This window comes from Sorex araneus, chromosome 2 (genome assembly GCF_027595985.1).
Source record: "Sorex araneus isolate mSorAra2 chromosome 2, mSorAra2.pri, whole genome shotgun sequence".
Taxonomy (NCBI): Eukaryota; Metazoa; Chordata; class Mammalia; order Eulipotyphla; family Soricidae; genus Sorex; species Sorex araneus.
This window is the reverse complement of record NC_073303.1, coordinates 125,775,347-125,788,255: the sequence shown is the minus strand read 5'-3', so window position 1 is coordinate 125,788,255 and position 12,909 is coordinate 125,775,347. Positions and strand designations below refer to the sequence as shown.

The 12,909-nt window shown below is 53.6% G+C and overlaps 1 protein-coding gene across 5 annotated transcripts in view; it reads left to right on the top strand.

The window, feature by feature from the left end:
• The window catches only part of VPS13B (vacuolar protein sorting 13 homolog B), a 645,914-nt gene that overhangs the window by 616,890 nt on the left and 16,115 nt on the right, over window positions 1-12,909 (top strand). For all 5 annotated transcript variants that reach the window (XM_055125276.1, XM_055125277.1, XM_055125278.1 and 2 more), the window contains exons 51-54: window positions 1,391-1,674; window positions 3,420-3,547; window positions 3,743-3,927; window positions 10,955-11,073. In XM_055125276.1, coding sequence (XP_054981251.1) covers window positions 1,391-1,674; window positions 3,420-3,547; window positions 3,743-3,927; window positions 10,955-11,073 — 716 coding nt within the window. The remainder of the gene's footprint in view (window positions 1-1,390; window positions 1,675-3,419; window positions 3,548-3,742; window positions 3,928-10,954; window positions 11,074-12,909) is intronic.

The window sequence follows — 12,909 nt, the reverse complement described above, 5'->3', positions numbered from 1 at the left end:
TAGCATTAGCTGTCTTCCTGTGTCCATACAAAAAGGACATTGCTCTGCATTAACTATGCAAAGGACTTAAGGAGAAGAGAGAAGCCATATTTACAAGTTAAAGAGTCTGATTAGGAGATTAAGGTGATTGACCGGTTGGGGAAGCAGAGCACAAAGAGATTACAGATAAACACCGGAATGGGAGTACCTCGTGAGCACTGTGATGGGAGTAACCCTGTAAACCTAAGCTCTCTGTGGCAAGTCAGAAAGGACAAACCAGTGTTATCCTACACAGGAGGATTTCATCAGGATTCCTTGCAGCATTGAGGGCATGAGTAGAAGGGGTCCGGGAGGATCACTTACAGGTGCCCAGTGCCCAGAGCACAGGCTTTGCATGCGGAAGGCCCCGGTTCAGTCCCCAGCACTGCCTGCTCCCTGAGCAAGCTGAGAACACCCCCCGGACAGCACCCAATATTCACTTTCCCCCCACAGAAAATAAGCACAAAACCGGAAAATGAGTAGAGGACCAAGTCCCTACTGAGAAACAGAGGCCAACAGCGTGTGGGTGTGGGGGGGGGCGCGGGGGTGTCCTCACTCCCACCTGCCTTCTCAGCAGCCCGCCCCCCCCCCCCCGCACCAGCTATCTGCACAGGCTTTTCCCCATTGGCAGTGGGCAGAGCTTTGCCCTCCTTACAGGCCTTTGGTGGGGACCCGGCCAGACGGGGAAGTCGACAGGCCGGCTGTTCCGTCAATGACCACAGCCTGAGGGTCCTCACTTCCAGAGAGGAAGAGAGCAGCCCCGTGCTGCCCCGTGGCCCCAGCTGTGAGGGGTGCCCCTTCCCACCCTGGTTCGGGGGGAACTCTGGGTTCTCTGGGGTGTGTGGGAAACTGTGGGGGCCACCCTGGAGAGGAGGTTGCAAAACGAGCACAGAGGGTCCTTTCAGAAACTCAGTCGCAGCGACTTTCACCCGGGAGCGTCCGGCAGAGGCTCTGGGCTCCCCCCGTCCAGCCAGCCCCGAGCTCTGGCTTCCACGCTCCGTTTCCCCATCCTGTGTCTTTCCAGCTCTGTTGCTGCAAAGTGGCCTGGTGCCACAGCCCTGCCCGGGGAAGGTCCGTCCCCGCTCCTCCTCCGATTTTGTTCGCAATCTGGGGAGCGCTGGAGCCTGCTGAGGACTTAGCCGCCTCCCCTCATCACGTTCCCAGGCACCTCGGAGGCGCCCGCAGCTCTGTCCCCTCCTTGTGGTCTCCTCTGGGGCCCTTCTGGGGTCAGGGGCCCTAGTGGCCACCAGGGCCACCTCCAGAGAGGCCGATGCTCCGGTTTCTCCGACGGAGCTTCAGGGAGCGGGCACAGGAGCCAGCGTGGTATGTGGGTGGTAACTACAGCTCTCTGCCTTGTCTTCTCTGCCCACAGTATTTCCACATCCCCAACAGCACGACTTTCAGCCTCAGCCCCCCGGAAGAGCAGTCAGCGGGCAGCTGCAGCTCCCTCCCGTGCTGGGACCTCATGCCCGATGTCAGCCCGTCCGCCTGGGACACGCCACAGCTTCAGAAGCAGATCCTGCTGGCCTTCTCGCCGGGTGCGGGCAGCGACGGGGCCTCGGGCTGGAGCCTGCCCGCCCCCATCCACCAGGACTTCCCTAGGCAGAGCGTGGCTGTGCCCTTGCTGAGCTGCGGGGACAATGGGCTCTGCACCCGGTATGTCACAGCCTCTGCCTGAGCTATCCAGGGGACCGTTGGGGGGCAGGAGGAACCAAGGGCAGGCTCCCCCAGATGGAAAACTAAGGGCTTCAGGACGCAGCTGGTGACATGTTACAGCTGCATGAGATGGTCCCGGGCCGAGGTGATGAGGTTCTCCCTTCCTGGCTTAAACCAGGAGGACATGGTGGCATTCGTGCCAGGACACAGCTGTGGAGCCCAGCAAAGAGATTGTCTTCTTTTAAAGCTTTCTTTAGACCCTTTCTCAGGCCAAAGAGTTGAAAAGTAAGGCTTAAGCTGAGAGTCCAGCAAGGGATGCTTTACTTCTCCTTCGAAAGGTGATTTTTCTCCCAAAGTCACTAAGAGAGGTGAGTCGGATGGTCCAGGCCACAGGAGAGCCCTGCGTGGAGTCGCTGCAGTCCTACAAGAATGGCCGCAGGGCCAAGCCGGCACTAGAGCACGCACTCACACCTGGCTGACCCTGGCCTTGCATTCTGTGGCTCGCTGGCACCCGTGCTTTGCAGCCGTCAGGAAGAACCTATGGAGTAATTACAGAGTACATACACAGCAAAGCACAGCACAACCTTATTCTCACAGTTAGGAACTTACAGGCTTTATTAGAGATTTCAGCCATCCTAACTTTTTGATATCACAGAAAGTTTTTAGTAGAGAAGATTTTAAAGACAGCTTCTCTGAAGAGATAGAGCATTTTTAAATGCTATCAACTCAGAACCACGTTCGGCACTTTTCTGACTTCTTCTTGAGTCAGTTTGAACAGTCCTAGTAATTTTAATTTCAGCAAAGACTCTTTATTTTTTTCCCCTGCCTCGGTATGAAATGATGTTTGCTAGCCTCTACTCCTTTATTGTGGGCACCAGTAACGTCTCCATTGTGAGACTTGTGTATGAGACATTACTGGTGCCCGCTCGAGCAAATCGATGCGGGAGGACAGTGCTATACAGTGCTGTACTCCTCTATTACTCATTTTCTCTCTCCAAGCCATTGTAGCAGAAGCAGATAGTACTCACATGCAGTTTTTCTTTCTTGTCTTATCTAATGTTTATTTTCTCAGGGTTTTTTCTTGGGCCACATCTGGCTGTGCTCAGGGCTTACTCCTGACTCTGTGCTCAGAGATCACTCCTGAAAGTGCTGGGGGACCATGTGGGGTGCTGGGGACCAACCCAGCTTGGCCGTGTGTGAGGCCGCCTTCCTTGCTGTACTCCTGACCCCTCCAGCGCTGTGCCGGCGGCCACAGTTGACATCCTCTAAGGAGGGACCATCTGCGGAGATTGGCCATAAACGCCCTGTACTGGCCCACCTGTGCCCCAGTAAAAGAGCAAGGCCTGGAGTTCCCCGGGAAACTTCCAGGTGTCTGAGAAGGGGCCCCTGGGTGCATCTCCCAGACACAGAGGGAGGTGCAGGGCGGCACCAGGCAGCTGTGATTCTTGGCCCAGGAGGTTAGATGAGTTTTCTTTGAGATGATGTTTCATGCTTGTAAAATAACAGACTGTGAATATCCATCATGTGCTTCTGTGAAGGTCGGGGGTCTCCAGGAACCTGTCATCTTACATGCCGGTTAGCAATTGGGACTAACAGGCTTCCTGTGGACAGCCTGAAGGCCGAGTTATAAGGGGGCACAGCACCCGAGGCTTGGTGAACACCACAGCTCCTATGCAGACTCACCAGGAGAGGCAGTGGCCACTGAGTTTCTGACCCATCCATGTGGTTTGTTTGCCTCTGCCCAGAGCCATAGCGCTGACCTACCAGGAGCACCTTGGGGTGACCTACCTAACCCTCTCAGAAGACCCCTGCCCGCGGATCATCATCCACAACAGATGCCCGGTGGCAATTCTGGTGAAGGAAAACATCAAAGGTGCTTGCTGGGGATTGATCGGAAAATAGCCAAAACCCAGGTCCCATCTGGAGGTTTGGGGTGAGGGATGTTTCGGGGAGAGCCGTGCACGCGGCCGGTGGGGGCCTTTCCCTGCCACCTCAGCTCTCCGAGCCCTGATGCCCCGTCGCAGCCCTGGGTATGCAGATGCCTCATTATCATGCTTATTCGTTGCAGATGCTCCGAAGTTTGAGGTCTACTGCAGAAGAGTTCCTCCTGAGTGCTCCGTTCACCATGAACTGTACCACCAGCTCGCCAGCTACCCCGACTGCAAGACCAGAGACGCGCTCCCCAGCCTCTTCCTGAGTGTGGCCGGCACCGAGTGGAGTGACGCCCTGGACACCAACAGTCAGGGCACGCAGGTGAGACGGCCTGGGGTTGTCCTTGGACCTCCCTCCGAGTTCCCCTCCCTCCTGCCCTCCCCTCCCTATACCCCCCTGTCGTTCCCCTCCCACCTCCCCTCCTACTTGTACCCACCTATACCTTCACTCCCACGTACCCCCTGCACCTCCCCTCCCACCTGTGCCCACCTGCACCTCCCCTGCCACCTGTACCCTCCAACACCTTCATTCTCAGTTCCCTGACAACCAGGCCGCCCCGCCATGTGGCAGAGAGGCTGCTTGGGTAAAGCAGGTCCAGCCTGGCCTGGTCCCAGTCAGTAAGAAACAGGATTGTTCCCGGAGCTCACCCGGAAGGCAGGTCCGCTGCTCTCATTCCCCGACGTCAGGTCAGCCAGCCTGAGGGTGGTTCCCCTTCAGATCTCCCGATTAGAAAGAACAGTGAGTGGTTGCCACAAGGGAACGTTGAGGGGAGTATGGGATCCAAGGCACCCCACATTTCGCTGGCTTTTTAGTGACTCAAAACTTCGTAGTGTTACAGCGCAGTGTGACTGAAACTAAAGAGGTGAAGTACCAACTAAGACCGATGTTTTTTTAAAAACATTTTAAATGATATTTATTTGCTTATTTTATAATATACACTGTTACTCTAGTAATAAAGTACAGTTTTAAAAAACCCAGCAAAGGAGAGAAATGACAGTACAGAGGGCAGGGTACTTGCATTGTATGTGGCTGACCTGAGTTCAGTCCCCGGCTCCCCATCTGGTCCTTTGGATCCCACCGGGAGTCATCCCTGAGTGGAGCCAGGAGTGAGCCCTGACACCATTGGGCAGAGCCCAAAGTCTGCTCCCCACCCCGAAAAAAATAAATAAAGCCTTGGAGGTCAGAGAGAGAACCTTGTTCTTGGAGGGTCCTTAGCGACACTGGACCAGGTGAAAGGTGTGGGCGGGGCGGGGCGGGCAGGACCCGCACCTCCGGGAGAGAGTTCGCATCTCCTTACACTGCTGGGCTGTCAGTGGGGTACACGATGCTATTGCAGAGCCATAGAAATCGCTAAGGAGAAAGAGGAATTTGCACCCCAAAAAGCGGATTCACATGTGCCCTATGAGGGTGCATTCTCTTGGAGATCCAGGCTGTCTGCCGCTCTTTCACTCTCAGCTGACTGTTGTCTCGGGAATTGTGGACACGTGGTAGGGACAGGTGACCGTTTTGGGCAGGGACTTTTCCGAAGACCTGTCTCCTTGCAGCTTCCATTCCTCCTTTCCTCCTTTATTGGGAACCTTTATCAAGGCCCTGTGGGGCCCAGACCTTGACCCTAAATAAGACAATCCTGACCTCCAAGGCCTCTCCCCAAAGTCCAGTGCAGTAAGAGCAGAGACGGGCCCTTGGTGGCTGCAAATATTCTAGGATGTCCAGGATGTGACTTCCAGGCTGCTTCCCTTCCTGGGGGAACAGAGCTTTCAAAAGAAATCTGCCAGCAGTTTAGAACTCAGGCGTCAGGTGGACTCCTGGTGTTGCTGCACCATGGCCGGAATCTCCCTATACCAGGCCTCCGCCACTGTCCTCCTGGACCTGGCCACAGACATAGACCCCCAAAGGGCTCCAAGAGATGCGTGCCTGACCTCCTTTCCCAAGGGTCACCCCCTGAGGTGACACGACTCTCTCCGGCCACGGCACCCTCAGACAGACCTCTCCTTGGGCCAGGCTGCCGCTGACCCCTGCAGGGATTCCCCTTTCTCCCGGCTGCCCTCCCCAACTCCCCACGACGCCTGTCACCCACGACATGGCGGCGTTTCTGGCCCCTCACATCATCCCTTTAGTAAGACCTCCCGCCCCAGCCCCGTAGTTTTGTCCTGAACACACCCGCGTGCTTCGTCCCCTTTGGAAAGCTGGCAGCCGGGATTGCAGGGCGGCGGCCAGATGTGGGCCGCCCCATGATTCCCTCCCCGGGCGTCCATTCATGAGAGGAGATTGAGTTCGCTCCTATTAATGAGTTCAGACTGTCTCTTATTATCAGGCTTGTGGTCAGCCACATCCCCCGGGTCGGTATCACACAACTCGCTCTACATTTGACTTTTTGAACTCCGTGACAGGACTTTACATTTATCCCCAATAAATTAAATCTTGTTGCTATTGGCGTAGTCCAACTTGTTGAAATCACTTCTTTAAGGGGAAAAGAAGGTGGGGGGGGGGGAGTGCTTTGAAGCTTTCATCCAACATATTAAGTATCCCTGGTAGCTTTATGTCATCTACAGATGTGGTCAGCATGCATGCCCCATGTCCATCCAAGTCATTAAGAAACATGCTGAACAAGGCCAGTGGAAGGGCCCCGTGTTCTAGTGAATCAGGAGACACGTCCCTAAGGCGTGGGATCACTTGGCCACAAACACAGCGTGTCTCACTGCCATCCAGCCCTATGGTTGTAAGAACATCCACCCAAAAGCACGCTTCAGATTATCCTGCACAAGAGATTTCTTGCCTGGCTTCTAAGAGGATTGAGGGGACAGTTTGGGACAAACCATGATGAACCGGGACTTGCATGTCATGGGTCCATGTGGTATGGGCCAGAGGTGGTGATTCTGAGCACGTATGGGGTACCTGCTGCCCCACCCTGGAAGGTCAGTATACAAAGAGGCAGTTGATCCGACTGAGCGTTGCCCCCAGCAGAACATGTGGGCAGGTACTCTAGCTTCATGCTAACCTAACTCACCTGTCCCCATTTCTGCACATCTGCTGAGCACCCTGTTCTAGAATCTTCTAATGTGTTCACGCTTGCATTACTCCTGTATCTGCTCTAAGGAATTACTCCTGGCAGTTTTGGGGGGACCCTGTGGGATGCTGAGGATTGAACCTAGGTCAGCCGCTTGCAGAGTGGACACCTTCTCTGCTGTACTCCTGCCATCCCCGAAGAAAATGCTGTTTCTATTGGAACATACTAAACTCATCTGCTCCTCCATCCAACCCCACCATCTCACGGGGCAAGGGTGCAGAATTGCCTTCCAGAATGAACAAGGAAAAAGCAGGGAACAGACTGTAGCCAGTCATTCACAGCAGCTGGGAAGCTTGTCTGGGTCACACCAGGGGCAGGACGTGGTCTTTGAGCTGTTCTGCTTGTAGAATCATCCCTCTTCTTCCTCCAGTCTCTCCTGCTCCCAGCAGGCTCCTTCTTGGCCGTGCATGGAGCCGACATGGAATTTCAGATAACCGCAGTCTCTTTTCACTCCGGGTTCCCGTGTCTATAATACCCACAGGCATCTTACCAATTGAATTCCAAAAGATCCCGCCTGCCAGTAGCCGTGATCCCGGCCCCTCTGAGTGTTATTTCTAAGCCCTCTCGCTTCCTTCCCTCTGCAGATCTCAGAGCGCTTCTGTGGGAGAGTTACGCTCATCGACTTCTTTCTGAGTCATTTCAACCATAAGCATGTCACCGACACCAAGCCCCGAGGCCCGATGTTGCCTCAAAGACAGCTTTATCTCTTGCAGTTTGGGGTTTTTTTTTAACACAAATCCAGTGTTGCGAGGTCCCGAATTTCTGGACTATTTCCTTTCTATTTGCATACTGGCCGGCCCTTTCCTGAGCTCATCTCCCCCTGCGCCTGTCCCAGCCAGCAGCAGCCAACACGCACGAGGAGTGTTTTGTTTTCAAGCCTCCTCCTCTGCGGCTCCAAATGCGTAAGGCTTGTGATTTACTTCTCACGTCCCCTCAGACAACATCTCTTCTAAATGCCGTGCCATTTCGTAGAGATCCTCACTTGTGCAGTCTTCATACCAGCGCCTACTGTGGGCCCATGAAGCCAAGGACAGAAGTATAGTTCTTTCATTCCCCCACTTTATTTTAAGACTGTGGTTTATAAAGTTGTTCTTGATGATGAGTTACAGGTATCTGATATTCCAACCCGAATCCCACCACCACTGTCCCCTTCCCTCCACCACTGTCTCCATTTTCCCAACCACCCCCCAGCCCACCCCCATAGCAGGCCCACAGTCATTGATTTTATATTGTCTGTTACCATTAAATGGCTAACAGAATGATCAAAAAATATTTCTGTAGAAGAAAAATTTGTGAAAATGGTTGTATCTCACCAGGGAGATATTAAGTCCTTGTCTGGGGGTCTTACTAAGCTGTTGTTGCAAGTGAAGCCTCCCATGGTTGTGCTTTTGTTAGTGAAGAATGGTTGCTTTCTGCGTTACATCAGATCCAATCTGGTGTGCCACTACTGGGAAGTCAATATTGTAGCATTTGGACATATTGTTCCAGAAAATCCAGAATATTTGACTGGGTCTTCTGGAGTAGGGGGAGTTGGGGGGTGGTCACCCACCCTCAACTTCAAAAAGGTCTGGAGTTTTCAACCACAAAGACCCGTGTACCTGGAGTTTTTTGCAGATTAGGTTCTCTGTGGCACTGAGTCCTGAGGTGGTGGGGTCCGGCCAGAGGCATGGCAGTGGCCTTGGGGGGTGGGAGTAGCTGCTGGGTCATTGTTTGGGCGGGAGCTGGCCCTCCCCTCTCCAAGATTGCCCTGGAGGTCTCAGCTGGGAACCGGTGTCTGAGAAATTTTTTGCAGCTAGTTAATCTCTATCAGGATCTAACAAATCCAGTTCATGCTGGAACCTTGCTACAGTCCCCAACATCTGTCCTGCTGGCTATGCCCCTGCGATAGTCACAGATCCTTCTTGCTCAGGCACTGTGCCCACCACTGGTCATGCAGGAGCCTCTGCCTTATCACCACACTGATGCCATCAACAAATTTTCTCTGGTCTATATAGCAAATCACCCCCAAACCTGTTGGCACAAAACAGCAGGGACATACCAGCTCTTTGCTTTCTTGGGGGTTTGCTGAGACTTTTGTACTTGTTGGTGAACCTGGGCTTGCTCTTGCTTTGGCCCCACTGGAGGAGATGAGAGGGTGAGGTGAGCCGGAAGTGTGAGCGTCTCTGCCTCATGCATCTAATGGAGACAGGGCCAGGGCCTCGGCATGATATTGAGCAGGCAGACCCGGCCAGCAGCCTTGTGGTCACTGCTGCTGTCCCTGTAGTGAAGAAAGAACAGCCAGCCTCCCTGCACAGAGGTTGGGTATGAATGCTCAAAGTCTTGGACCAACTAGAACAGGAGAAGGTCTAGAATATTCTAGGCTTGGCAGGCCAATTTTGTCTATCATTCCCTGCTTCTCAACTCTGTGCTTAGAGCCAATAGGAAAGCAAGCATGCATCTCCCTGTGCCGGTGCCTGAAACAGTTCTGACTCGTATTATCAGGCACCGGCCCCCCGCACACCTGGCTCACTCAGCATCTGCAGTGGCCAGAGGAACATGTTCATTCTGCCGTTAGCTCAGTGACCAAAAGTTGTCACGTGGCCCCACCTCACGGCAGAGTGCAGTGTCAGGAGTAGAATACTGCTGCGTGCTGGGGAGGGGACACGGGCTCAGGAGCCACGTGGAAAGGGTGTCCACCCTGATGGTCACCAAGTTCTAAGCACTGGTTGTAAGTACTCAGCAAATGAGAGTTCTGGGTGTCTGGCCACTAAGCCACATAGCTCCTGGCTTGGTCCTCCACCCGTCCCACCTCCTCAGTTATAATACGTGGTTTTTCTTCTGTGAGCCCTGAGCAGCTCGAGGTATGGTCTCATCACTTCAGAAGTTGGACTGACACTCTGTAGAAGTACCCGCCTCAGCCTAACTACCAGAGACTGAACCCTCAACTTCTGGGACCTGGGGGCTCGCTGCCTAGTTCCTGGGACGGCTCCGCCCTGGAAGTTGTTTCTTCTCCGTCTATGAAGGAAGGGAGGAGTGAGATGGGGCTGGGAGGCTGCCCGGGCGGGGTGGGGGGCACACCGCATGACCCATGCGCTGCCCGGGCCAAGGAGATATGCAGGTTTTTGGAGAAAGGACCATTGCCCAAGAATAAAGCCCACGTGGAAATTACTTCCAAGTTTGAATCTGACATTCCTTGTGACCCCTTATACGACCCTGCTGGAACTTCTTCATCTGGGCCAACTGGCACCTGGCTTGGCTCCTTCCCTTAGAAAGCTCTGTCCATCTGACTTCCGGTCCTCGTGATCTCAAGCCCTGGGCTGAGCTGGCACCGCAGGTCAGTCAGCAGCAGCCAAACACCTGGAGCGTCTTCCCACACCCTTGGGTGCCGCTGGCCGTGAGTATGGCGTCCTTACAGATGTGTTTCCAACGGCTCTTTCTCTGGAGCTGGAGAGATAGTCCAGTGGCTAAGTCACATGCCGCGCATGCAAGCCAGCCCGAGCCCCACCAGAAGTGACCACTGTGCACAGACCAGTGAGGTCCAGAAGCTTCAGATGAAGAACTCTGCCCTGTTCCCCGGGCACCCATCCCAGGGCATTGGTTGCTCAGCTGAAAGGCCTCTGGCGCCAAGCTGCCACAGGGCGCCAGAGAGAGAGCATTCCCGTGAGCTTGTATCTACCTCTTATGGTGGAAAACTCAGTGTTGGTACCAAGCAAACAGTGACTTGGAACGTGAGTTCCAAGTGATGGTAGGGACAGGGGTAGGGGGGTTCATCTGTGGGGTGGGAGCTGTGCAGTGTGTTTAGGCTCTTGGTCTCCAAGGAAATCTTGGTGCTCAAGTCTGCCCTCGGAGCGTTGTATGCGTCACATTCCAGGTTCCCGGTTCTCGGTTCCTTGCTGCTCTCTGCAGAGATCCATCCATGGGGAAAGCCTCCCTCCTCTGGCGGGGCTACAGCCCGCTGAGACTTAGTCACCAGCTCCTAGGAAGCTGAGAAGGAAGACACCCCTGCCCACTACCTGCCCCCACAGTCCCTGTCACCGTTTCCCACAAACCTTACAGCTGGATATTGGGATATTTAAAAATCTGGAGTTGATCTTTCTCTCTCCTCCCCCCCCCCACTCCGCCTCTTTTCTCATTTCAAGTCAGCTGCATGGCCCGTACGCTTATTTGGTTACGAGGAAGCTAGCCAGGACGTCTGTGGGATTGAGAGAGGGGGCCAGCATGCAGAGCCAGCATTGCGGTGCTGTTTCTTTCTTGGCATTCAGACTTGGTGTTTTTTTGTTTTGTTTTTGTTTTGTTTTGCAGGTGGTGTTCCTGACAGGGTTTGGCTATGTGTATGTGGACATTGGCCATCAGTGTGGCACCGTCCTCATCACGGTGGCCCCAGAAGGGAAGGCAGGACCCGCTGTGACCAGTCCCCACAGGTAGGTGTGGATGCTCCTACGGGCCCAGAAAGAGATGACAGGGGTCAAGATGCTGACTGCAGCTCTCATCCCAATGCCACTCATGTCCCCAAACACCGCCAGGAGTGAGCCCTGAGGGTGGCTGGGTATAGCCCCCAACAAAAGACAACCCTTTCTGTTGTTCTTCATTTTGGGCCTGGGCCCACATCCAGTCGTGCTCAGGGCTGACTCCTGGCTCTGCTCTCAGGGATCACTCCTGGTGTTGCCGGGGTTCAAATCTGGGTCAGCTGCGTGCAGGGCCTTTCCTGTTGTACTATTCCTTTAGCCACTGGGCAGACAAAGCCTTTTAAAAAACATATCATCAAAGCAGCAGAATGAACTTTCGCTTTCTAGAAAGTGGTATACTTAGAGTCCACCATTCATGATCGCCTCCTCCATAAGTGTTGAGGCTTCCGCTGAATTCTTATGTGACTAATGGTTCTAAGCATTAAATGGCACGTGTTGGTCAGTTGCCTTGCATAGGACAGCATTGGTGGCAACCCTGGTTCGAATCCCCAGCACTACATTGTTCCTCTGAGCACCTTTGAGGCTCACTCCTGAGCACTGAGCAGGGCAGAGCCCTTAGTTGCTAACAGGTAGGGCCCCCAAACCCAAAGTAAATGATCCCTAGGGACCAGAACAATGCTACAGAGGATAAGGCAGTTGCCTTGTGCATGATCATCCCGGGTTCAATCCCTGGTACCCCATTTGCTTCGCCCATCACTGCCAGGAGTAATCCCTGAGCACTTAGAGTTGCGGTGCCAAAAAGCCAAAAAAAAATTTTTTTTAAATAAAATAAAGCATTGCCTTCCTGAGGGACCCATTTCTTTTGAGTTGAGCAAACTGGTTTACAAGATAAAGGCATGCTTCTTAAAAGTACGTATCATTATTAGCATGAAATGCAAATGAACTTGGCCATGCCCGATGGTGACCTAATTATTAGCCACCTGAGCTGCTTCCTCTCACAGTAAACTTGCCTCTTAGGACCCCGCATCCCCCTGCCATCTTGGTGCTTCACGAGCATCACGAGCACAAACCAAAGAGCCCAGCTCCTCATCTTGCCAGGACTTAACAAACTTCAGCAGGAATAAGAGGAAGAAAGCTCCCCTCCCCTCACCAGATAAAATAAGAGCGAAAGACATGAACAGAAAATTCTAGGCAGATGAAATACACATAATCCAAGAAATACCCAAGCGGTCAGATAATCACTTGTGCCATCTTTGTAGACCCGGAAAGGGGGAAATCATTTCAGCCTCCGAAAGTACATTAGCCGTGTGGATCATAAACCCCACATTCCCTTTGGCTTGGAAAATCCACTTTTAAGAATCCTAAGAGGACTGTTTTCCTTCCATTTTTTTTTTTTTTTTGGAGGGGGGGTTAAAGTCATCTAAACAAGTTTTAGACTGAGGTAATGTTAGTTAACAGCACTCTCATTTATGGGTTCCAGGTCATACCCCATTCAGGGGTGTAAAGCAATACTTTGAGAGGTGGGAGAGGGGGCAAGGGAGATGCACAGGGTTGAGGAAAGCCTCGCATCTGGCTGGCCTGCTTCAATCCCTAGCGCCACAGAACTCACCCCAGCCCAGCTGGAGTTCCTTGCAGGGCCCAGTTAGCACCTCACCTGGGGCCCTTGGGCAGAATCAGAGCCGAGGGCATGGCCTGAGCGCTGAGGCGAGTGGCTGAAAGCAGAGGCACCAAAGAAAACCTTGGGGCGGGGGCAGGGGTAGGGGGCGTGGGAGGGGCGCACCGGATTCTGTTGGTTAAGTCGCCTTGGATAGGCGTGAGCAGGCTTGAGCCTGGGCTGGTGGGGGGTCTGTG